Genomic DNA, 26526 nt, shown 5'->3' on the forward strand with positions numbered 1-26526 from the left:
CTGGGTGGTGTAAAAGGTTAAGTGCTCAGCTAATAGCTGAAGGTTGGTAGTTTGAATTCACCCAGAGGCACCATGGAAGACAGGCCTGGTGATCTGTTTCTGAAAGGTCACAACCTTGAAAACCCTACGGAGCCGTTCTACTCTGCACACATAATGTTGCCATGAGTTAGAATCAACTCGGACAGCAACTAAAAACAACAGACTCCTTTTTGCTCAATCTTTCCTGATTCTCCAAATCAGGCTTAGTCTACTCTTTTTTTTTTTTTTTTTTTACTTCTTTATATGTTTCTTTTGTGGCATTTACATCTGTGCTGTTCACCACTGCATCCCCAGCCTGATCCTTGATAGGTACATTATACATGAAAAAAGAAGGAAGGAAAGAAGGAAGCCTGGCTTCTCTGGGAGAGAATATGGAGGCAGGAGGAGGAGGCTCACCCCTTATAGAAGGCTGTGGGGCCCTCCTGGGCCACCATCTTCAGCATACAGTCCAGGGGGTTGTGGTACCAGCCTGGGGGTGAGTTCATATACCGGGTCTTCACCACATCTACCGGGGAGGCCACCACTGTGGCACAGAAGCCGGCTCCAAAGGCAGAGACAAAGTGGCAGGGGAAGTTGTCTGCAGAGGGGAAAGGAAGAGCAAACACCAGTCTGAGGATGGGGCATGCACGTGCTTTCTGTTCCTTGTGTGTTCATTGTTTGTACCCAACAAAGCTGTGAACTCTTTGAGCGTAAGGATAGCATTTTCCATATCTCTCACGGTACCCAGGGCTGAGTTCTTGGTAAAAAAACAGTTGCTGTCAATTCCGACTCATGGCGACCCCATGTGTGTCAGAGCAGAACTGTGCTCCATAGGGTTTTCAGTGGCTGATTTTTTCAGAAGTAGATCACTAGGCCTTTTTTCTGAGGTATTTCTGAGTAGGTTCAAACCTCCAACCTTTCAGTTAGCAGACAAGCATATTAATGTTTGAGCTACCTAGGGACTCTGAGCTCTTAGTAAGTACTGGCAAAATAGAACTGTTCTGTCTCAGAATTGGAGGGTTATCAAGTCCAAGTACGTTTGGCCAGTAAGGAAACTGGAGTCAGAGAAGGTGAGTGACCCTTGCACTCAACGTTACATAGGAAGACGTGGCACTGGCACTGGAACCCTGGTCTCTGGCCTCCTAGTCCAGGGTTCTTTCATCACTGATCTTTGAACTGGGCAACACTCCTCTCTCTACTCCTTCTGAAGCCTAGTTGTCTCTGGGTGGGGTCTACTGTATTACATTCTAGGTTCCCTCCCTGCTGTGCCCCAGAGGACTCTGGGCAGGTCTGGCTGGCTGCTGTGCGAAGGGTGTCAGCCTGGAGCCATGGCCTCACCGGTCAGCAGGTGATAGTCCAGCAGCTTCTCCTTGATGATGTCATAGGTCACCATCTCAGCACAGTTGACAATGGCATTCCTTGTGACGTTGGGCAAAGTTCCTGTTAGGGAGTAGGGATGGGGCTGATGAGAGGGGGTGGGAGATGCAAGGCCACAAGTAATTTCTTCCAGCCCCCAGTTTGGGTGGCATAGTGCCCCATTCCCGTGGCCTCAGCCAGAGGAGTCCATACCTTCCTTTCTACCGTTTAACAACTTTCACATTATCCATGTCCTCACCAGAGACAGAAAAGAGAGAAGCCTACTTGTGTTTTTTTGGCCACATTTTAGAAGGCATTTGGCAACGGCTTTCAAAATTCAAATATGCCCCTGCTCCAAGACCTAAATGGAGTAAGAAAAGGAAGGCTGCTTGGAAGAGGGAGGCTGGGCCCTTGGGACAGTGACAGAGTATAGTGCTGGCAGGGCCCTTGGAGAGTATCAGATCCACCCCCCTCATTTCTCAGGAGAGGAAACAGTTTCCAGGAAGGCATACAGCAAGTAAGGGCAGAGTCAGTGTTATGACTCAGGTGTTTTGTCCTTAAACCATGTAGCCTTGAACAACTTAACTGGGTCATAGTCTCTTCTGCAAGGATTGACGTGACCCCGGGTCTGCATGTGGGAGAGACTCCAGCATTTGTCAACGTGGCCACTGTGTGGACACACAGGGAACTCTAAAGCCCCTGTTGCTAAGGAAGCCCCCTTCTCCTTGCCCCTCCCTGCCCCCCATCCTTAACACTGTGCTCCTCCAGTGTTTCTCCTCTCTGTCCTGCAGCTGCCCCTCTTAGACCTTTTCTTGGAGAGCCCATCCCTTCCACCTCCGTGCATCTAGAGCCTGCTCAGCCTTGAGGCCCAGCTGAAATGTCACCTTCTCTCTGGAACCGGGCATGGTCTCTCCCACCTGTGGATCTGCACTGTGACACAGCACCCAGCACATCCTGCCCTGTGGTACAGCTGCTCCTTGACATGTCTTATCTCCTCTGTGTCTTATAAGTGCCTTGAGGGTATGGAAGGTGTCTTTTACTCATTTCTGTCTCTCTCACAGCTGCCTGCACATGGTGAGGGGTTGGTAAATTGAACTGGATTTTAAGGACTGTGGCAAGTGAATGATAATTTTGGCTGGGATGTTCTTTCAGAATGACTGCAATAGCAGCTTACTGGGAGCGCCCTCCTTGCTCCTTTCCCTACCCCAGACCTAGACCCTCAGAACCTAGAGCTCAGACCTACCCTTCCACAGGCCCCTGACTCCTTCCTCCTTGGCGATGGTTCTGTAGGCATCCATAGTCCCACTGTATTTCCTGTCACACCCAGGCCCAAGGTGTATGCTGGCCTGAAATCGGACCTTCACCACATCCGTGGGCTGTGCACAGGTCACCGCCATGGCCCCCGTGGTGCAGCCCGCCAAAATCCGGGTAGTGACACTGGAGTCTGGGGAGGCAGAGATGAAGAAGAGGGTGTGGGCCCCTGTGCTGCCACCGCACACCATTCTGGGATTGATGTTGTTCCTCTGTGGGGCTGTCCCTGCCTGATACCTGAGCTCTTTTCCTGGGTTAGGGTTTTTGGAGTTTCCTTGATGGCCTCACAATCTCCTCAAGAAGGGTCTGTTACCAGCTTCCCCACGCCCCAGCTCTGCCTCTGAGTCTGGCCTGCCCCAGTCTCCTGACTGCAGTGTGGAGTGTCTGCTTCTGCCCAGCCCTCTTGGTGTCCAGGCGGTACCCAGGCACTCACGGTCCGATCCTTTGGGGGTGTAGAACTGCTTGACAGAGTCGTAGAGGCCGATGCGGATGGAGGCAAAGCTCATCTGGCGATGAAGACCAGCGACCAGCCCGTTGTAGAGGCTGCGGAGCCCCTCCATGCGCACCATGGTCAGGATGGTGCCCAGCACGCCGTGGTACCGCACGTTTCGGGCCGCCTGGGCCGCCTGGTTCTCCCCCTGGATCTGAGGGACACCCCGAAGCAGCAGTGTGAGGAGCTGGGGTGGGGTGGGGTGGAAAGGGGCAGCAAGGTGGCAGAGGGACCCTGTAGGGTCTGGGACTGCCTGGGCTGCACCTTGAGAACACGCATGATGATTAGACATCGCATCGCAGGAAAAATAGCTAAGGCGTGTGCAGCATTTTACAGCTCACAAGCCAATGTTATACATCTGGTGGCACTGATCCTCAGAGCAAATCGGAGGGGCCCAGCGGAGGCCCAAGGGAGTTTTCCGCACAGAAAACCCTAACCAGGAAAAGAGCTCATGTATCAGCCAGGGACAGCCCCCCAGAAGAACAGTGTCAATCCCAGAGAGGTGCTCAGTGGCAGCACACAGGCCCACACCCTCTTATCCCTTTCTGCCTCCGATTTTCCCATTTTACAAATGGTCAGTGTCTTGCCCAAAAACCAAAACCCACTGCTGTCGAGTCGATTCCGACTCATAGTGACCCTATAGGACAGAGTAGAACTGTCCCATTTCGTTTTCAAGGAGTGCCTGGTAGATTCAAACTGCTGACCTTTTGGTTAGCAGCTGTAGCTTTTAACCACTACGCTATCAGGGTTTCCATCTTGCTCGAGGTCACACAATTAATTCATTCCTTATCTTTACCTCACACTTTATGGTTTACAGAGTAGGGGTTATCATGCTGAGTCCAGGAATTTAGATTTTTTAAGACTTTTTTTTTGCCTTGGGTGATGGTGATGGGGTGGAGTCGAGGAGGGGTCCTAAGCAGTGGAGTGAATGACTTGGTCAGGGTTCTGTCAGGAAGAGGATGACGGCAGAGATGTAGGTGCTATGGAGAAGGGGAAAACTCAGCCCCTCCTTTGATGTGAACAATGACCCTTGGCCAAAGGACACTTACCTGTAGGCGGACCTTGGCTGTGTCCAGTGGAAAGGTAAAGAGGTCAGCAAAGCAGGCTGCCGTGCCTGCCCCCAGGAACTTCACAGCCGTTGTGGGAGGCACTTCTGAAGGCTTCAGTCCAACCATGGTCCCAGAAGGCTCTGCCTGGTCCCTCCGGGGCCCAGCGGGGGCCCAAGGAGAGAGGCCGCGCTGCTGCCCTGGGCTTTAGTGCTGGGAGGAGGCTGCAAGAGGTAAGAGACAGGCCAGAGGAGGCAGATGGAACCTGTGCTGTCTGGCCTCGGTCCCCAGGCTTCCCTCCATGCCTGGTGGGCTTTAGGGAAGTGAGAAGCCTAGACATTGCCACGCGGGACCTGTGTGAATTCGGCCTACAAAAACAGGTCACTTTCCCATTCCTTATCTCTTGCAATCCTCAGCCTGATCCCTACCCTCCCCCGTGCATTCCCCCCACCACGGAGCAGGCAGGGCTGGTGGTGGTATCTTGCATAAGTGAGGAAACTGAGGCTCAGACAGGGTCCAGACCCTGGCTCAGACTCCAAACCCCAACTCTGTCCTCTTTCCCCAGTATCAAGTTGCTTCCTCTGAAAAGCCTTGTCTGTTAATCCTCCTCCAGAGGTGCAGAGTCTGCCAAATGTCATCACTTCAGATCGTTCTCTCCTGAATAAATGAGATAAACATTCCTTAAGACTCAACATAAACTGCTCTCTATCTTGGACGAGGGCACTTTTGTCTTTGCAAGTTTACCTGATCGAACTGTTATACTTAAACGAAATCCTCCTTCGGTTCCTTCTCTGTCACAGGAGGGTTTCTGATTGAAACCATTTTCCTCCCAACTCTGCAGAGTTCCTAGGGGTGGGAGGGAGACCATCCCTTGGGCTGCTCTGTGGCACTGCCTCCCCAGAGGGCTCTGAGGGAGACGGGCTGAAATGAGTCCTTCCACTAATGTTCAGGGCAGTTTTGGCTGATGCCCTTTCTTTCCTCACACGTTTCTTCTCAGCTGAAGAGGATAAGCCCCTAGACAGAGGGGGATCAGTCTTGGCTCAAGGGAATATGCTGTCTCCCCCATCCTGCTAGAACATGTGTGCATACCCACGCACATAATGGGTATTTGGGCCTGCACTCGTTTTACCTCTGGTTAACCAGGGGCACGTCTGCATCTCAGGGTCTCAGTTAAGCCTTGGTTTCCTTGGAAAGCTGGACACTTGTCATGGACAGCCCTATGTTCTCATAACCTGGACTTTCTTTGGTGCTGATGCCATTTTTTAGCTGTTCACACCACCTGGCACCCTAATTCACACACACTTCTAGGGTACTGAGGGTCTTGATGTTCTTACCCTTCTAACTGGGGCCAGTCACATGGAACTGTGAAGCAGACAGAGTGTATGCTCTGTTCTTTCCAGGGTAGTAGAAAGGGCTCTAGGCCTGTGGTCAGGAAACCTGGGTTCTGGTCCTGTCTTCATGGCTTACTAATTGGGTGACCTTGGATAAGTCATTTAACCTCTCTCATAAATGGGAATAACATATTACCTGTTCACCAGTGGTAGGATGGGCAGCAGAAGATAGGAACTGGGCCAGGTGATCTCTAGAGGTTGTTTTCAAGACTGCCATCTACAACTGTGCTATCTCCTTAACGCTCAATTCCCCACTCAGGTACCCTCTTCCTGGAAAAGCCTATTCTTGGGAAGGAGCTGATGCACTAATTCATGCTAAAATATAAGCGACTATCTTAATGATCAGTTATATCTTTTTTTTTTTAATTAATTTTTATTGTGCTTTAAGTGAAAGTTTACAAATTAGGTCAGTCTCTCTTACAAAAACTTACATACACCTTGCCATATACTCCTAATTGCTCTCCCTCCAATGAGACAGCACATATCTTCCCTCTACTCATGCTACTCGTGTCCATTCGGGTAGCTCCTGGCCCCCTCTGCCCTCTCATCCCCCCTCCAGACAGGAGATGCCAACATAGTCTCCTGTGTCCACTTGTATCATTTTCCATCCCCTATTCCAGTCCAATCCCTGTCTGAAGAATTGGCTTTAGGAATGGTTCCTGTCCTGGGCTAACAGAAGGCCTGGGGACCATGGCTTCTGGGGTCCCCTAGTCCCAGTCTGACCATTAAGTCTGGTCTTTTTATGAGAATTTGGGGGTCTGCATCCCACTGCTCTCTGCTCCCTCAGGGTTTCTCTGTCGAGTTCCCTGTCAGGGCAGTCATCAGTTGTGGCCGGGCACCATCTAGTTCTCCTGGTCTCAGGATGATGTAGTCTCTGGTTTATGTGGTCCTTTCTGTCTCTTTGTTCATAATTACCTTGTGTCTTTGGTATTCTTCATTATTCCTTGTTCCAGGTGGGTTGAGACCAGTTGATGCATCTTAGATGGCCGCTTGCTAGTGTTTAAGACCCCAGACTCCATTCTCCAAAGTGGGATGCAGAATGTTTTCTTAATAAATTTTATTATGCCAATTGACTTAGATTTCCCCTGAAACCATGGTCCTCAAACCCCCGCCCTTGCTACACTGGCCTTTGAAGCATTCAGTTTATTCAGGAAACTTCTTTGCTTTTGGTTTAGTGTAGTTGTGTTGACCTTTCCTGCATTGTGTAGTCTTTCCCTTCACCTAAAATAAAACTTATCTACAATCTATTTAGTGAATACCCCTCTCCCTCCTTCCCCCATCTCGTAACCATCAAAGAATATTTTCTTCTCTGTTTAAACTGTTTCTCGAGTTCTTAAAATAGTGGTCTTATACAATATTTGTCCCTTTGCAACTGACTAATTTCACTGAGCATAATGTCTTCCAGATTTCTCCATGTTATGAAATGTTTCATGGATTCGTCATTGTTCTTTATTGATGTGTAGAATTCCACTGTGTGAATATACCATAGTTTATCCATTCATCCATTGATGGGCACCTTGGTTGCTTCCAACTTTTTGCTGTTGTAAACAGTGCTGCAATGAACATGGGTGTACTTATATCTGTTCATGTAAAGGCTCTTACTTCTCTAGGATATATTCCAAGAAGTGGGATTGCTGGGTTGTATGGTAGTTCTATTTCTAGTTTTTTAAAGAAGCATCAAATCAATTTCCAAAGTGGTTGTACCATTTTACATTCCCACCAGCAGGAGATAAGTGTTCCAGTCTCTCTACAACCTCTCCAAGGTTTATTATTATGTGTTTTTTGGATTAATGCCAGCCTTGTTGGAGTGAGAGAGAATCTCATTGTAGTTTTGATTTGCATCTCTCTTTTTTTTTTTTAATGGCTAATGGTTGTGAGCATTTCCTCATGTATCTGTTAGGGGCCTGAGTGTCTTCTTTAGTGAAATGCCTGTTCATATTCTTTGCCCATTTTTAATTGGGTTATTTGTCTTTTTGTGGTTAAGTTTTAGCAGAATCATGTAGATTTTAGAGATCAGGCACTGAATGATCAGTTATATCTTGACCACCATGCTAGGCACCAGGGAAGGAAAGATATGGAATGAATCAGGCTTGTCTCTTGCCCTCAAGGAGCTCGCATGCTAGCCAAGAAGACAGATGTGTGCAGAGTTATCCAAAGGAAATGGGATGCAGGAGGATGGACTGAGGCCAGAACTCAGCAGCCACTGGGTCCCAGTCTAGAAGCCTGAGTTATAGTGTGGGGGGACAGCTTTTAAATCCTGCCCTGGGGGAGGAAGTGCTTTTATTTTGATCCCTTACAGCACGAATCTGCATTACCTTCTTTATTTTTTAAATGTTTAAAACTGAGGTGTAATTTCTGCTTTTGTGTATGGTGTGAGGCATGGATTGTGTTTTATTTTTCTGCATGTAGAAATCCAATTTTCCCAGCATGATTTATTGAAAAGACTCTTCTTTCCCTCATTGAATGGACTTAGCTAAAAAAAAATTAGCACCTTTGTCAAAAATCAGTTGACCGTAGATGTGTGGGTTTATTTCTGGACTCTCAATTCTGTTCTGTTGGTCTATGTGTCTGTTGTCATACCAGTCTTTCCCCTACTTTTGGATGTGCATACTGAGGATCAGAGAGATGCTAATGTGCTCAGGTGCCAGCCTCTAGTGCCAAAGCCTGGGTTCACTCTTCTATGCTAGGCTTGAAACAACCCTGGAAAGCATTTAAATCCAGTTTACAGATGAGAAAACAGAAGTTTAAGATGGTAAAGGACTGGCCCAACATCATGGTGCTCCAGACTGACTCACCTGATGCCAAGGCAAAAAAGCTCTCTTCACTATTCCATCCAGGGGCACTGGTGGAGATGTTAGTGTGGGTACCACACTCTTGTCTTTTACTGAGGGTATTCAAAGCCCTTTGCAGATTCTAAATTATACGTAAAACCCATCTATGAGAAATTAAGTGTTAAGCATATGAAACAAGAACATGTTGAGGAAGGCTAAGTGAGCATCACTGCCCCACAGGGCACATGAAGAAAATGGGCCCCAGACAGGAAAAGACTTGTGCACAACAGAGTCAGGCCTCAGACTCCCTCTCCAGTGCTCTTCCCACAGTACGTCCATCTTCCTGCCTTTCTGCATTGCCTCTCTGAGGGAAGGGCCCAAGAAAGGTCTGATCTCCTTGGGAAGATAGCATGGAGGCTCAGGGGCCCACTGAGCTAAGCCTTGCTGAAGAGACAGCATTGCCAGGAAATACAATCTTTCAGTTTGTCTCCTTCCCCACTCCCCTCTGCCCTACAGAAGACCACCTCTTGGGGTGCTGGGTTCAGTTGCCAGCAGGGAGGCTCTGGCTCCTCTGCCTAGAGGTTGGGACCTGCAGTGCGTGTGTGTGAAAGAAAAGAGAGAGAGAAACAGCACGAGCGGCTGCCTCTCCTAATGCTCACATCCTGTTAGGCTCCCTCTGCTTCCAAGCCCTGGCAAAACTGTGCAGAGACCCCTCTACTGCCCTTCCCCTTCTGTGAACTGAGCTGCCCAGAATCTCGCATCATGAATCTGAGAGTCTGACTCTCAGACTTGGGAAGACCTTGGGTATTGTGTCCTACTGTCTCCTACTGACTGTAGGAGTCCCTTTTTCAAAAAACTTTGTCTGGTGGCCACCCAAGCTCTGTTGCTGCGTACCAATGGACTCAATTTAGACTTACAGACATCCTACAGGACAGAGTAAAACTGCCCCATAGGGTTTCCAAGGCTGTAAATCTTTACGGAAGCAGACTACCACATCTTTTTCCCAGGGAGCGCCTGAGGGCTTTGAACCTGCGACCTTTCTATTAGCAGCCGAGCACTTAAACACTGCACCACCAGGGCGCCTTTCTACTAGCATACTATTCCCAAAAGAACCCTACCCGTTAGGTACTTTTACCCCTCCTTTCAAAGTCACAAACTGAGGCCTAGTGAAATGACATTACACAGCTAGCAGAGTAGCAGAGGTTGGAGTCCCACCCAGGGCTGTGTGTCTCCAGTGCATCCTATGCTCTAGGCCACCTGGTATGGGGTATCGGCCATGTGTCAGGCCCTGCAGCGGGCGCTGCATGGGCTCTGCCTCCTGCTGAGGCTGGGTCTGTCTCCCTGGGGCCAGAGGGCTTGAACGGTCAGAAGAGACTTCTCTTCTGAAACTACTTTGTCCCCAGCCACCCCTGACTCCAGACCTTCTTGTAGAATTACTCATTAACTGTAATTGTTTTCCCCCTAGATGCGGAGCCCACAAAACAGGGGTAGGTTCTACTTATCCTGATTCTTTGCGAAGCCTGCTGGTACAGGTTTGACGCTCACAGGAGGCCAGGGAAGATGGGTTGACCAAGGAACCCCACTCGCTGAAGTTTTGGGGGAATGGGAAATGAGAGATGTCCACAGGGCTTTTGGCAGAGGGCCTTGAACACCAGGTTTACACTTAGAGAATGGGGAGTGGTTGGTGGTTTGCAAGTAGGGGAAGGACACTGTGGGACCTGTGTTGACAGCATGCTGGTTCAAGTGTGGAGGATAGACTGGGAGGGAGAGACTAGTGAGGTGACAGGAGATGCTGAACCCTGAACTCAGTCAAGACCAGTGGCCAGAGATGAAGTGGGAGCCTATTCCAGGGCAGTCCTGAGCCACCCACAGGAGGCAGAGCAGATGGGCATGGACTCAGGTGAAAACCATACCTGCGGAGGCTCTAGAACTAACTTTCACAGGTCAAGTGGGAGGGAGAATAAGCCATGATCGTGGGCACAAGCAAGGGCTGCCCCCAGGGCCAGAGCTCTCTAACCTCCTTTCCCTCTCCCTCCTGCCTCCTGAATTGGCACTTGAGGAAACCCAGAAGCTAGTAAGCCTTTGGCATTGGCCGGTAGAGGAAGAGGTCAAGAGCGAAATTCTCATCCCTGCAGCTCTGTTGGGGCACCTGAGGGATGGGATGCCCCAGTCTGCATGACCCAGGGTACAGTGATGCCCTGTTAACATTTTTGAGCACTTCCTGTACCAGGCACTATGCAGAGGGCGTTATAGGCATGGACTAATTCAATCCCTTTATCAGGCTATGTAATAGTTGCTATTACTCCCACTTCACATACACGGACCTGAGGCTTCAGGAGCTTCAGCTCCTCATACAGCTGAAGTGATGGATCTGGGACTGGAGCCCAGGTCTGTCTCACACCTGAATCTGTGCCTGTTTTGCTGTCCAGTGAGTCTCAGACTCCAGGGAGAGCCTAGGGTCCCTTGAGCTGCTTCCACACAAAGTGGATTCTCACCCTAGAGATCCTGATTCTGGTTTGGTCTGGGATTAGGAATCTGCACCAGAAACAAGTTCCCGAGGTACTCTGAGGTAGCGGTCTGAAGATCCCATTCTGAGACACCCTGCCTGATGCCATGGTGCCCCACACCCCCACCTCCAACCCAATTCTTCCTGGTTGGACTCAGAGGTAAGACCCCACTCTCTTCTCCACAGCATCTCAGCTGAGGGAGCCGCCTGGGCAGAGAGTCACCATGGGCTCTGTAGACCTCCCAGCATACAACTTGGGCCAGGTCTCACCATCTTTACTAGGAAAGGGGACTCCAGGGTCCTCATAGGGAGAGGCACTGGGCATCATGCCCTGGAGGAATCCTGAGGGTTCTGGGCCAGACCAAAGACCAAGTCACCTCTTATCTATGGGAATTTATAAAATCACACGAGAGGCAACCAGCAGAGTGAGGGGAAGTGAGTCTGGAGTGAGCCACACAAGTGCTGGGCTGGAGTCCCAGGCTTGCGACCACTTTGCTCATTAGGGCTGCGGTTCCCTCATCCTGACAAGGAGGGGCTGGACTAAATCTCTGCCAGCTCTGAACCGCTATGGGTAGTGATCCAACAGCTCCTGGATGCTCCTGGTAAACCTCTGATGAAAGGGGAAATACACAGAAGGGAGAGGGAGAGAGAAAAGAGTGGGGTCTTACCTGTGAGTCCAGCCAGGGTAGGGGGAACACAGGGGCTCCTTAGGGTTTCTTAAGCTCCATCCTGGGAGGGCAGCAACAGGCATCTGATTGTCTGTCCTTGCCATTCACTGTTCCTCTGCTGCCGCTGGCTTGGCACTGATCTTTATACACTCCAGCTGACCTGAAACCTTATCCTAGAAAAGCTAGTTGACAGCCTAGATCACTTTACGAGAGGTGGCTGTGAGGGACAGGAAGCTGAGAGGGAAAGGTCAGTAAGTTTCAGATCTTGGTAGTTCCCTTGACTTGAGGCTCTTTAAAATAGCTCCTTCAAGGGAAAGAGGCCCCGGATAAATAAGGCATTACTGAAAAAGAAGAACAAAGTGAGAGGCCTTACTTTACCTGATTTTAGAACCTATTATACCGCCACAGTAGTCAAAACAGCCTGGTACTGGTACAACAACAGATACATGGACCAATGGAACAGAATTGAGAATCCAGACATAAATCCATCCACATATGAGCAGTTGATATTTGACAAAGGCCCCAAAACAGTTAAATGGGGGAAAAGACAGTCTTTTTAACAAATGGTGCTGGCATAACTGGATATCCACCTGCAAAAAAATGAAATGAGACCCATACCTCACTCCATGCACAAAAGCTAGCTCAAAATGGATCAAAGACCTAAATGTAAAATCTAAAACGATAAAGATCATGGAAGAAAAAATAGGGACAACGTTAGGAGTCCTAATACATGGCATAAACAGTATACAAAACATTATAAAGAATGTAGAAGAAAAACTAGATAACTGGGAGCTCCTAAAAATCAAACACCTATGCTCATCCAAAGACTTCACCAAAAGAGTAAAAAGACTACCTACAGGCTGGGAAAAAGTTTTTAGCTATGACATTTCTGATCAGCGCCTGATCTCTAAAATCTACATGATAGTGCAAAAACTCAACTACAAAAAGACAAGTAACCCAATTAAAAAATGGGCAAAAGACATGAATAGACACTTCACTAAAGAAGACATTCAGGTAGCTAACAGATATATGAGGAAATGTTCAATATCATTAGCCATTAGAGAAATGCAGATCAAAACTACAATGAGATTTCATCTCACTCCAACAAAGCTGGCATTAATTTAAAAAAAACATAAAATAATAAATGTTGGAGAGGCTGTGGAGAGATTGAACACTTATACACTGCTGGTGGGAATGTAAAATGGTCCAACCAATTTGGAAATCGATTTGGCGCTTCCTTAAAAAGCTAGAAATAGAACTACTATAGGATCCAGCAATCCCACTCCTTGGAATATATCCTAGAGAAATAAGAGCCTTTACACGAACAGATAAATGCACACCCATGTTTATTGCTGCACTGTTTACAATAGCAAAAAGATGGAAGCAACCAAGATGCCCATCAATGGATGAACGGATAAATTATGGTATATTCACACAATGGAATACTATGCATCGATAAAGAAGAGTAAGGAATCTGTGAAACATTTCGTAACATGGAGGAACCTGGAAGGCATTATGCTGAGTGAAATTAGTCAGTTGCAAAAGGGCAAATATTGTATAAGACCACTATGATAAGAACTTGAGAAATAGTTTAAACTGAGAAGAAAATATTCTTTTGTGGTTATGAGAGGGGGGAGGGAGGTAGGGTGGGAGAGGGGTATTCACTAATTAGATGGTAGATAAGAACTACTTTAGATGAAGGGAGAGACGGCACACAATACAGGGGAGGTCAGCACAATTGGACTAAACCAAAAGCAAAGAAACTTCATGAATAAACTGAATGCTTTGAAGGCCAGCGTAGGAGGGGGAGGGGTCTGGGGACCATGGTTTCAGGGGACATCTATGTCAACTGGCATAATAAAATCTATTAAGAAAACATTCTGCATCCTACTTTGAAGAGTGGCGTCTGGGGTCTTAAACGCTAGCAAGCAGCCATCTAAGATGCATCAATTGGTCTCAACCCACCTGGATCAAAGGAGAATGAAGAACACCAAGGACACAAGGCAATTACAAGCCCAAGAAACAGAAAGGGCCACATGAACCAGAGACTACATCATCCTGAGGCCAGAAGAACTAGATGGTGCCCGGCTATAACCAATGACTGCCCTGACAGGGAACACAACAGAGAACCCCTGAGGGAGCAGGACAGCAGTGGGATGCAGACCCCAAATTCTCATAAAAAGACCAGACTTAATAGTCTGACTAAGACTGGAAGGACCCCGGTGGTCATGGCCTCCAGACCTTCTGTTGGCCCAGGACAGGAACTATTCCCAAAGCTGACTCTTCAGACATGGATTGGACTGGACAATGGGTTGGAGAGCGATGCTGGTGAGGAGTGAGCTTCTTGGATCAGGTGGACACTTGAGACTATGTTGGCATCTCCTGTCTGGAGGGGAGATGAGAGGGTGGAGGGGGTTAGAAGCTGACGAAATGGACAGGAAAAGAGAGTGGAGGGAGAGAGCGGGCTGTCTCATTGGGGGGAGAGTAATTGGGAGTGTATAGCAAGGTGTATATGGGTTTTTGTGTGAGACATTGACTTGATTTGTAAACTTTCACTTAAAGCACACACACACACACACACACACACACAAATAGCTCCTTCGAGCTGCTGAAAGAGCTACCTCTGGTGACAAAAGTGTATGGGAGAGGGGGTGGACCTGTCACCTTTGAGAGTCCAAAGGCCAAGGTCTCCCATGATAGACTGGGAAGGGCTCCCCCAGGCCTCGTCTTAAGAATAGCAGTAATAACTGGATGCCTACTATGTGCTAGATAGTTCATATACATTTCTTCCAACTCTGATGTAGGTATTATTCAATTCTAAATTTTTTTAAAATAAAAGCTTTATTGAGATAGAATTCACATACCATACAATTCACTTATTTAAATGTACAATTCAGTGTTTGTTAGTGTATTCACAGAGCTGTGCAACCATCATCACAATCAATTCTAGAACATTTTCATTACCCCCAAAAGAAATCCTGCACCCATGAGCAGCCACTTCCCTTTCCCCCTACCCCCAGCCCCTGGAAACCACAGATGTACTTTCTGTCTCTATAGATTTGCCTATTCTGGACATATCATATAAATGAAATCATACAATATGTAATCTTTTGTGACTGGCTTCTTTCCCTTAGCATAATGTTTTCAAGGTTCATCCATGTTGTAGCACTTCACTCCTTCGTGTTGCTGAGGATTCTAAATATTTGAATGCTAATTTTAAAGAGAAAAACTGAGTCTCAGGGACGGACCATGACTTATCCAAGTCACATAGCTAGTACATGGCAAGGCCTGATCTCGGGCATCCTGTGAAGTGCTTCGGACCTCTCTGCTGTGACTGCTCTCTCTGACATGATACTTGGAGGCTTCAGCACGGATACAACTGGAGCCAAAGGGAGCTGGTGGAGGGGGTGTGAGGGCAGGTTGGGAATGGTCCCCTGGACTGGCTGCTGCAGGCCCCATCCTTAGGTCCTGAGGGTAGGGATTGGGCATGCCTGAACCTGGGACCCAGGTGACAGAGGGAAGAGGGTGGAGAAGGAGTTAACTGGATGAGGCAGGGGAAGGGTAGGCAGGGGCATTTCTGGCTTTGGGCACAGGGCAGGTAGTCAGAAGTCCGAACACTCAAGTGCAAAACCTGGGTTGTGCTTGGGCTGTTCCTTGGACCAGGCCCTGCCCTAAATGTCAGCAGGGCAGTCGGTTGCACTAGTGTTAGGAGGGAAGTGGTTGCTCCAGCTGCTGAGTTTGGGAGGGCTCCTCACAGGAAGTGGGCTCTGAGCTCAATCTGAAAATACTCATCTGGAGGTGGGGGTAAATTGCAGGGGGAGGAGGACAGGAGGATGCGAGGCAGGGATAAGCAGTAAAAAAAAAAAAAAAAAAAAATTTTTTTTTTTTTTTTTTTTAGCAGTAGGAACCCAAATAAGGGGGCAGCAACTGGCATATGAGGTACTGGCCTCGCTAGTGGGTCGAGGATTGGAGAGACAGTGTAGGGCTAGGCACTAAATGCCTGGTTTGGGCACTGAGGTTTTGTACTGTGGGCAATGACAGGGAAAGAGAGAAAGGCTCAACCACTCATTGAATAGCTGCTCCGTGTGAGGTATTGGGTGTTTTATACTTTACCCTATTTCAGTGATTCCACTGGTGTCACTGGGAGCTTGTTAGAAATGCAAATTCCTATGCTTCCATCTGGACCTACTGAATCGGTCTCTGGGGATGGGGCCTAGAGACCTGTTTTAACAACTTGCCAGGTGATTTGCATGCACGTGGAACTTTAGAGCCATTATTTATTTAATTCTCACAAGCACCTTTTACAGACCTTTTCTGGGCGCTGAGCCTTGAGGGTACAGTAATTCACTCAAGAGCCCTCGACTACTAAGCAATGGAGACAGGACTCAAACCCCAGCTGCCTGGCTCTGGGGCTGTGCTTTGGTCTCTGTACTGTGGGGCAGGCATTATGTGAAGTCACTGTGGCTCTGGGCACCGAAGGGGTAGACATTCTTTCCCATATTTTGGGATCTTTCTTTGGCTGCAGAAGCAGCAAGATATCTTGTTTCTAGTGCAGATTCCTAATCCCAGACCAAACCACCAGATGGGCTGGGAAATGGTAGGTAGGTCTTTGGGGTGGGTGGGGTTCCACGGCCACCAGTCAGGAAGCCCAGGCTATAAGGCCTGCTCATCAGGCTGTTTGTGGCCTCTGTGCCTTTGCTTCTGCTGTTCCTCTGCTAGAATGCTCCATTACCCCAAACCCTCTCCCCACCATGTCCATAGGAAGAAGTAGAAAGTTCAGGCCCTTGAGTGAGGGAAGGCTCAGCTTACTGCGGCCTGGAAGCTTCTTGAGGGTAGGGCCAGCTCTGTCTGTTTTGGTTTCCTGTCCCCAGAACCCAGCTTATGCTCAGAAGTTCCAAGGTTGGCTGCTATGGGCTGGGAGGCAACTATCCTCTGATGGCTAATAACAATTTTCAGGTGTCTGTGGAAGAGTGCGCAAATGGAAGTGGGGTGACAATGGCCAGTTGTATTGGTGGGTGCGAACTTCTACTTCACACCTTTAACCCATTCTGTACGACTGGCAAGTCATTTCACCGCCAAGCTGTGACTGGGAAGTATGTTCAACCTCCAGAGATAAGATACTGGTATAGAATACACTCTTTGTAAGCTTATGGTAGGAGGTGGGTTTCAGACTCTCCTGGTGCCATTGTGTCATCTGAGGCTGCCCTCAGCCTGGGGCAGGAGCAGCTCAGGTTCTCCGGTGGCCTTATCCTAACTTGACCCAGATCAGGTTATTTACAGGAGCTGTAGCAGGATTTGGGAGTAATATTTTTCACCTCAGGCTTTACCCTTCAGGCCTGGGCTCCCAACTGCCTCTCTGTAGGTTCTTCATGGCCTCGTGGGAGCTGGGTCCCTTGCCCTTGAAAGTTCTGGGCTGGTGACATATGAGGGAGGCTGGCCTCTGTGGCCCTGGGGAGGGGAGGGTGAGCTAGTGGGCTGAAGCTTAAGAAGCCGAGATAAACAGATAACAAAGGAGGGCAGGTGGGTATGAGCAGGTCTGAGGGTGTATCACCAGTAAGGAGGGTATCCCTTCTCAAGGTTCCTGTATCACTTTGCATCCTCTGAGGGCACTGGGCATGTTCTACCTTGTTTTACAGTTATCTGTGGGCTTGCCTATCTTCGAGTGCAAGGAGGATGGGGGAGGAGGGGGCAGGGCTAACATTTCTCAATCCTTCCACTATGTGCCAAGTGCAGGCGAAGCACTCTTACAAATGTCATCTCATTTAATCTTCATAACAACACTATGAAGTCAGGGTTATTATCCCTGTTTTACAGATGAGGCAATGGAAGCAGAGGGAGAGTCAAGCCTGAGGGGACACATTAAGGAGGTAACAGAGCCAGACTGGCAGGTGCAGAGACCCCTACAAGTTCTCTCCTGACAGCAGTCCATGACCAGGCAAATCTTCTGGGCTCACCCCAAGACTTGTATCTTCTAGCAAGCCTTCCCTGACTGCTCCAGTCTGCATAGTCTTTCCTTTCCCCAAATTCCGTGCACTTACTGTCTGTACCTTGTTTTGGTCACTGAGCACAGCAGTCTTGTGACATCTCTGGCGATGACTTGTGTGGCAATTCACCTTCTAGCTACATAGAGGCAAATCACTTGTTTGAACATCTGCTTCTTTAACGAGAAAATGGGAATAATGTCTAGGATATAGAGTTGTTTTGAGGATTAAATAGCATGTGGTTGGGGGTGGGAAGCAGGGCCCCTCAGGTTCGTTTCCTTCCGTCTGTGTCTCCCCACCACACCGAACACGCCTAGTAGGCAGGGCCCGTATTTGCTCTTTCCCTATGCTCCCCACAGGGCCTTGTCTGTGGTAGCTGTTCAAATGTTTATGGTCTGACAGTTGAAGCCAGAGCTACCCATCCCAGAGATGGGGGGATTCTGAGGAGACCTGGTCCCTCCACTTTGCTGACAGACTGTAAGCACTAGCAGAGAAAATGTCGGTTGTCACCCTAATCTGGGCCAGCCTGATCTTCCAGGGAGCTCTGAAGTCTCATGGTCATCTTGGTGCCTTGTTCTGGATGAGCTTCTCCGAGAGAACATAAAGTTGTCAAGTTTTCTCTCTGCCACTTGGAATACAAACGAATTTACCTGCATTCCCAGTGGTCAACCCAGGAAACGCTTGTGCACAGAATACAAATACTAATAAGATTTTATTCAAACAGAGGCAGGAACAATAACCCTCAGAGCTGGGTAAAAACAATAAATTAAAAGCATGGTTAGAATTTCAGACAATCAGTTAAAAAGCTGAAGGAGGTGATCACCACCCTCCTATTGATTAATCCGATACAGCATAAAAACAATTCATATCCATAAAAGTCCTTATTCCCACGCAATGAATTGGAGGTGGCCCTAGGATTTCCTTGGCTATGGATGATGCACACAATGTACAAACGTGCCCCATCACCCCAACTGGAAGGCAAAAGTGGCTCATCAATCTCAGGCAGAGGGTGGTCTGATTCAGGGACACTGGGAGGAGGAGTTTCTCAGCAGAAAGAGGCCTGCTTTGGTCCTTTGGTCAGAAGATCAGTAGGCCACTTGGGTGCTGGAGTTCATTTTGTTTCTAGTCTTTGCCTCATCATGGAGGGAAAAAGCATAAGTCCTAGCAGGTGGACACAGAGCTCGGTTATGAAGTTCCTCCAGTCTGGGCTGACTGGGGCTTAAGATGCCAAGGGACTAGGCTGATGGTGGTTTCAGGGCTACGACAGCGCTGTGGCCTCCCATAGGCTGGGCAAAGCTGATGGAGAGGGGGCAGATGGCTCCTCCCCTCAGTCTCTCAGAAGGTTACATTAATCTTTCTGGGAGAACTGGGAAGAGAATATTCGTGCGATCCTTCGAGTTTCTTCTTCAGGCAGATTGGGAGGAAGCAACTTAGGTCTGGGGCGACAGGGCCTTTGGGACAGGGCTCCTCTGGTTGTCTCATTCTTGTCCTGGAGTAGAAGAAGTCAGCTTGTTTAGCACTGTGGATACGGTACTACCAAGAGATGATTTAGATTTCTCTTATCTTTCGGTCCTTTGACTAATATGTATGTGGACCTGACCAGCTTACAAAGTACTTTACATACCTTGTTCCATTCTCACCTTGACCCCATGAGGTGGGTGTATCATTCTCCCTATGTCATGGATGAGGAAACTGCAGCTCATGTTAAATAAAGTCAAGGTCCCACAGTTCTGAGTAGCAGAGCTAAGATACGAACTATGGCTTGTCTGGCTCCAAAGCTGGACTCTTTCCATCCTATGTCACTGACTCTGGAGAAGGATGGGGCAGTCATCTCCAGGACAGGTTTGAAGCCTCATCCCTTCTCTTGCTGCATGACTCTAGATAAGTCATTTGTTCTCTGAGTTCTGACTGTCCCATGTGTGACCCTGGGAATATATCCAACTCTCATGACTAAGATGTTGTTGAATAACACACTCTCTGTGTTATTCCTGGAGCTTTGGTGTTCCTGGAGCTGCCAGGTGACACGAGGCCACAAGCAAATACCCTATGCTCTGCTACCAAACATCTCTGTCTCGGGCCAGTAGGGCATCACTAATTCTACCTTTCAGGTGCTTGCCTTTGGGTTATGGCATAAGGGTCCTCGGGACTCCTCTGTGGCTCACTCATTTACTCAGTCAACCTTTCCTTGTGTACTTATTCCATGCTAGGTTCCTACCCTGAAGGAGCCTGAAATTATACCGGAAAGCCACCCAGAGAGATGGCTGAGTAAGGCCCTGGGGAAGAGGCGGAGGCCTGACTAAGGCAGTGCTGAAAGGAGGTGGGGGTGGCCACTCCAGGAGAAGCTGGCTGACTTCACAGCTACATAGCCAGCCCTGTGGATAGATATCTCTTCCCTGCCTCCAAATCCCATGAGCCAAGATCTTCACAAGCTGCTGGGGCCTGAGAGCACACTGTTTGTGCCACTCTCTGTGCACTGAGAATCAAATTGGTAGAGATGCTTAGAGGCTGGGGCTAACACTCTCCTCTCTACCACCTGCAATTCTGCTAATGAGAAACTGAGGCCCAGCTAGGCAAAAGGACTGGAGTTGCTTTTGGGATCCATAACATTCGTAATTCCTGTTTCCTTTTTTAACGCCTACTGTCAGAGGGAGACAGAAATGAACAGAAGTCAATTTCTGACCTCCAGGAGCTCAGAGGTAAGCTGGGGAGACACAGATCTACCCAAAGAATTAGAGCACCAGCTAGGATGTGAGAAGGGGAGTAGGAGTTAGGCATCCCTGCTCTACTGACTGGGCATCAGATTCCCACATATGAAATAGTGCGGGGGGCAACCTGGAGGATCCCTGCCAATCGAGAATTCTAAATGCCAAGGGAGTATATACAACTGAGCAAGCACTCAGTGCTGTCAGCCCATGGGTACGGTTTTCTTACGACCAAGAGCAAAGCGGTGGTAGGGCTGTGAATGCACAGCAGAGGCTAGAAGATCCATCTCCCTGTCCTCTAGGCAGGCCCAGTCTAAAAGGGAAGAGGGAAACCCACCCTTTACTGGTGTTTATGGCCCTTCCTTCCAAAATGAGAGGTATCTGAACCCCATTATACCTTAGGCCAGGGGAGGTCTGTGGGCCAGGCTACCTGCTGCCCTCCCCACCCACACTGGGTGCTCCTGCAGGGCATGGAGTGAGTCTGATGCCTGTGTCCCCAGCTGGACCTAAGACAGGAGCTTGGTAGCTGCTAGATCAGCCACAGTAACCAGGATAAGCAGCCTGGGCTGTGGGTGGGGTGGGGAGGAGACTGGCTCTTACAGCAAACATCTCTAGTACCAGTGGTTGGAGAGGTCAAATCCTCTCAGGTCTCTGCAGCACTTTTAGCCTCTGTATACTCCTAGCAACTCCCAACAGCCAAGAGTATTGTTTCCTGAGCTATTTAGGGATTTACAGGAGACGCTGAGTCCTCTTCCATCTAGCTCCCTGGCTGTACTGCAGATGGACTAAGGAAATGTCTGTTCTATAAGCCAGATAGGAAAACAGGCCTAAGAACATGGTCTTCTACTTAAGTCCTATAACCAGACTTCTGTTTCCTAGGTGTCAGAAGAAAAGGAGTCTCTGTATTGGAGAGGCTCAGATGGCCCTTGTCCTCCATGGCTTAGAAATGACCATAAACACACCTCGGTCAGTGATTCATCAAACCTTTCAGGAGCCTAAGATCTACTCAACCATATCTGCTCCTAAAGACAATAGACAGATATGGCTGAGTCCTCATGGGGTTGCTCAAGCTAGAGGGTAGACAGACACTTATCTATTCAATTGTCATAAAGATGAGGCTAAGAGCTTGGGAGCACTAAGAAAGAAGCAATTAGTAACAACTGGGAAGGTCAGGGGAGGTGTCAAACAGGCAGGATCCAAGATGGGCAGGGTTTCAACAGAGCTGGGGGTGGGTGTGAGGCCATTCTATGTGTAGGGAAAATGGCACAAGCACAGGCCTGCACCTGGGACATTCACCTGCTGGCTGGGGAAACATCTGTACTGGGGCTGAATTGAATGGGGGTTGGTTCAGCCAACCTTCCAGCACATACACTTAGACCCAGCCATCTAGGAGGGCTTATCTGCATGGCCCAGGCTCAGGGACCAAAACAGGGACAGGGGTAGGCTCTAGATGTACAGGGCAGGGCAAGGCAGGGATGTGGAAGGGCAGAGAACACATACTCAGCAGCATTTGGCTTTTGTTGACCTCAGTGTTGTTAGGTGCCATCGAGTTGGTTCTGACTCATAGTGACCCTACGTACAACAGAACAAAACACTGCCCGGCCCTGCGCCATCCTCACAATTGTTATGCTTGAGCCCATTGTTGCAGCCACGGTATCAATCCATCTAGTGTGACAGTCTTCATCTTTTTCACTGACCCTCCACTTTACCAAGCAGGATGTCTTTCTCCAGGGACTGGTCCTGCTGGCTGACCTCAATACAGTTTAAAAAACATCTTGACTAATAGTAAAGGTTCTTTCCTCATCAGGGTTGTGACCCCAAAACATACCAAGCTGGAGGGGCTGGGCAGAGGTGAAAATGCCCGGAGCAGGGACACCCACATGTGCACTAATGGCTCACCTGAAGCACTCCCATGTTCCTGCTGGGTGCTCTGGGGGCACAGTGAATCGTCAACACACCCTGTGCTCTGCAGGAGCCAGCAGACTTCCTGGGGAGGCAGGGAGGAGGCCACATGGAAGCAGAATTATCAAAGCTGGAGAGGCTGCAGGGACGTTGGAGTCTAGACAGTGAGTGTCATATATGGGGTGATGTCCCTGGGGAAGGGTATTTTGAAGAAGAGGGACTTGAAAAACTATGAAGGTAGAATTTTAACATAAGAAAATCAGGGAGGGAGTTCCAAGTTGAGGATCAGCTTAAGCAAAGATGTGAAGAATTTATATGGTAGAGAAAGAAATGGGATGGGCCTGGCTGGACTGCATGATATGGAGAATAAATCCAGAAAGACAGGCTGATGCCTGCTGAAGGAAGTCCCTGAATGCCTGAATGAAGAATCTGACCTTATTCCTCTTGGATATCGGCAAGCTGATCTGTCAGAACTTTCCCAGTGAACAGTGGGGTGACCACTGTCCTGGGCTAAAGGACAGAACTGGCTTTACTGTGGTCTGGTGTCAAGCATGGCAGCAGGTCAGTAGCTCTCAGACTGCCCTGTTAAATTCACCCAGCTCTCCCATTTTAGTCTCCCACTTCCAAATCTGGGGAACTTGCTCATTTCTGGAACCTGAACACCCAGGCCATGAACATGATAAGCTTCTCCCACAATAAATGTGTCTTAAAGAAGCCTTCAGTGTCAAAGGTAGACACCCTGCTGGGGAAAAAATAAAGCACCATGGAAGGGGTAAGAAGTGGTGGTAGAAGGAAAATTTGGGGCTTCCCGGGGCTCCTCAAACCAGGAGGCTCTGGCTGGGAGTTGGTTCTAGTTCTGGCTCTACCATTTCTTAGTAAGTGGCTTTGGGCAAGTCATTTTCTCCTTAGGCCTCAGTTTCCTCATCTGAAAACAGAGATCAGGATGAGTAGATAGATAATGCAATAGGAGATGCTCCATAAATCATGAACTTGGCCGTTGGCTCGCTTTTTGGCCAGGCCCCTGTGAGGGTCCAACCCTCTTCTTTCAACTGAAATGTGATCTGATCCAAGCCACTGTGTTCTGGGTTCTCTCTACTCCACATGCTCCCAGGAGGGTGGTGGGTACAGATGCCTTTACTGAACAACCCTGCTTACAGGGTGTCTTAGTTATCTAGCGCTGCTATAATAAAAGTAGCACAAGGGGGTGGCTTTAACAAAGATAAATTTATTTTCTCACAGTCTAGGAGGCTAGAAGTCCAGATTCAGGGTGCCAGCTCCAGAAGAAGGCTTTCTTTTCTCTTTCTGTCAGCTCTGGGGCAAGGCCCTTGTCATCAATCTTCCCCTGGTCTAGAAGTATCTCAGCACAGGGACCCCGGGTCCAAAGGACACGCTCCTTTCCCAGTTCTTCATTCTTGGTGGCATGAGGTCCCTATCCTCTCTGCTTGATTCTCTCTTATATTTCAAAAGAGACTGACTCAAGATACAACCTAATCCTGTAGATAGAGTCCTGCCTCATTAACGTAACTGCCTCTAATCCTGCCTCATTAACATCATAGAGGTTATGATTTACAACACAGAGGAAAATCATATCAGATCACAAAATGGCAGACAACCACACAATACTGGGAATCCTGGCCTAGCCAAGTTGATACACATTTTTTTGGGACACAATACAATCTATAACATAGGGTGTCCCTGGAACTTTCTCAGAGTGGTGGCAGTGGAGCGGAGAAAAAGGAATACTGGTCTGTGGCCCAGCCGCTACTGTCCTATTCATTTAAGAGCAAGACACTTCCTCCTTCCGGTCCTCAGGACCTTCATTGCCAAATGGAGCTAAGAACTTCTGTTTGGTCTCCTAGCTCCAGTCTACTGTGAAGTTCAAATGAAATTCAAGTACGACCAGGACTCTGGCCAGGTACATCTTGCGTAGGGGCTAGGCTGAAGCTAGGGCTGATGCCAGCTGCAGAAAACCAAGCGAGACCTTGCTGTTCCCAGCCCCCACCCCAGGCAGGGGGTTAGGCTCAAAAGGTCCAGAGCAGAACTAGGGTAAATCACCTCTCCAAGGCATGCCCAGTGCAAGACCAGGCCTGCCTAAGCTCTCTCCACTCCATCAGACTCCACTCCCCACCATCTCTGCTTTCCCAATGAGCCTCCGGGCCTGGGATCAGAGCTAAGATTTTATTCTCTTCCAGAGCAGCTCCCCTAAATGACATCAACACTGACTCAGAGAGCTGGAAGCAAAACCTTCCAAAGAGCTGAGAACTGAAAGTAAACAGCCGTCTGGTTCTGGCTGGCTAGATGGGCTTGTCAACGGGTTGCTGCTTCAGACACTTCAAGGCTCAATATAGCTGCCTGCCTTGTTCAACTTTCAACCCCTTGGCTGGCTGCCTTCCCCTGGGGTGGTTCCCAGAGGCCTCTGCTGAGGCTGGGTTTAGGACTTCCTTGAGCAGTAAACTCAGCAACCACAGAGAGGAGCAGGGGGTAAGTAGGGACAAGACATTTAGACCAGTGGCCCAGCTATGAGAGGCAAATCCTAAATCTGACTCACCCAGCTCAGTCCAAGCATACTGGTCTACACACTGAGCTCACCCTCCATCCCTACTGGTCAAATAACTCATTACCTAAATGCTCCCTCCATTCTTCACCACCACCTGATGCCCCCCGTCCTTCCTCTGAGAAGCTGTTCCTGACTGGCTCGATCCACAGAGCCAGGAGACAGAAGACCAACAAACTCTGTACCTAAGCTCCTTACTCACTGTGTGTCTCAGTCTCCCCCTCTGCACAGTAAAACGACCTGACTAGATCAAGACTCCTTAACTCTTTTGAGCTCATATCCTATTGGTGAGAGGGTTCCTGAGAAGGAAAAGTATGCTCCTGGAAGAGCTCCTGGTTCCTCCCAGACTCTGGCCTCTGAGCCTAGCACCTGCCTAGCAGGCCTGTGGGCCCTTTCCTTGAGGTGCCTGCCTAACTGGCCGTTAGGGTAGTAGGCATCAGCCAATTCTGGCCGTTTTCCCTTGACTTCTGTATACCCTTGGCCAGAGAGCTCATGTCCTCCCAAAAGCTTTGTGTGGCCTTTATCAGAAACTCTTGGACCTGCAGGTCTCCTATTGGGGCTCTGTAGATGGCTAGGGGCTTGGGTGCTCAAAGAAATGAGACAATAGGCCACGGCCTCCTGTCCTATGAGGGCTTGGACCACAGGCTGGGGAGACAGGATACTGGCTGGGCTCAGGAAGGTCCCTCAGGTCCCTACCGAACAGAACCCAGAGGGCTGGGTTTCTTTATCAGGATTGTGCATCTTTCAGATGCCTATGGACTTATGAAAGGGAAAACAAGGAACAGAAACATTCTTTGGGTCCTTAGGAGAAAAGAAGCAATCTGAAAACCTTAAGCCAAGATTCAGAGACAGGCTTCTGAGGCTAGGGCTCTGTCACCCTTAGATGGGGCCTGTGTGTTGTCCTGGGCCTCTAACTCAGGGTCTGAACTGAGCACAAAGCCACTGCTACAGCCCTGAGCACTGCTCTCCATACTTCTGGGGCTACACCAGGGGGAAGAGGGAGGTGCGAACATCCCAACTCCCCACTCCTGACGCTAGGCTTTTGCTGACGTTCCTTATCCCTTAGCATTTCTTTCCTACTAGTTCCCCTCCCCACAAATGCAACAGCATAAAAGGGAAGCCGTCTGAATAATAATAATGGTAATAACAACAAGAGCTAACATTCACACGGTGCTTACTATGTCATGTGCCAAGAACTGTTCTAAGTACCATACATATATTAATTCACTTAATCCTTAACAAATTTTATGAGACAGGTACACATATACCTATTTTACAGATAAGGAAACTGAAGAGAAGTTGGGTAGTTTGGTCAAGGCCATACAGCTAGTAAGTGGCAAAGCTGACCTTTGAACTTGTCTGGATTCAGAGGCCATGCACCTAACCACTATGCCTAGTGGGGAAGAAGAGAGAAGTACAGCTACAAATTAAGTCTGTGTTGCCTCCCCAGAGACTAGAGACCTCGCCCAAGGCCTCGGAAAGCCAACGGCAGAGCTGGGGCAAAAACCTGGTTTACTGACTCTTGGGTCCACAGCTGCCTGGGAATACCTTGGTCCCTGGTGATGTCTGAAATACTGTGGTCTGGCTAAGTGGAGGTGAGAACACACGGTGGGAGAGGGTGCACAACTCAAGGCTTTTAAGGATACACTCACGCCTGGCCTTGCCTCCTATTTCCTGCCTCCTCATGAATAACACCATCTGGCCCCATGCCTGTGGTTAATCTAAGGGCTCATTTATGATGTGGGTAGAGCCTGGGCTTAGTACAAGAAGGTGCGGAACAAGACGGGAACCATTTCAGTGTAAGGAACTGCCATGTAGGCAGGGCAGAGC

At 48.8% G+C, this 26526-nt stretch overlaps 2 protein-coding genes across 5 annotated transcripts in view; both read right to left on the reverse strand.

Annotated features, from left to right (window-relative positions):
• UCP3 (uncoupling protein 3) overlaps window positions 1-26526 on the reverse strand; it is a 52881-nt gene that overhangs the window by 9599 nt on the left and 16756 nt on the right. For 2 of the 4 annotated variants that reach the window (XM_023538959.2, XM_064288687.1), the window contains exons 1-4: window positions 3119-4160; window positions 2618-2818; window positions 1357-1458; window positions 436-616 (exon numbers count right to left, since the gene is read on the reverse strand). In XM_023538959.2, the coding sequence (XP_023394727.1) occupies window positions 436-616; window positions 1357-1458; window positions 2618-2818; window positions 3119-3467 (833 nt within the window). In that variant the 5' untranslated portion in view covers window positions 3468-4160. Of the gene's footprint in view, window positions 1-435; window positions 617-1356; window positions 1459-2617; window positions 2819-3118; window positions 4161-4224; window positions 4446-11557; window positions 15420-26526 lie in introns of those variants that run through there. The other 2 variants (XM_023538960.2, XM_064288686.1) reach the window with 2 other exon arrangements.
• C2CD3 (C2 domain containing 3 centriole elongation regulator) overlaps window positions 18256-26526 on the reverse strand; it is a 168538-nt gene continuing 160267 nt past the window's right edge. Inside the window, exon 33 of the mRNA XM_010599587.3 lies at window positions 18256-19027. Within this exon, the coding sequence (XP_010597889.1) occupies window positions 18887-19027 (141 nt within the window). The 3' untranslated portion in view covers window positions 18256-18886. The remainder of the gene's footprint in view (window positions 19028-26526) is intronic.

This window comes from Loxodonta africana, chromosome 7, assembly GCF_030014295.1.
Source record: "Loxodonta africana isolate mLoxAfr1 chromosome 7, mLoxAfr1.hap2, whole genome shotgun sequence".
NCBI classification, from domain to species: Eukaryota; Metazoa; Chordata; class Mammalia; order Proboscidea; family Elephantidae; genus Loxodonta; species Loxodonta africana.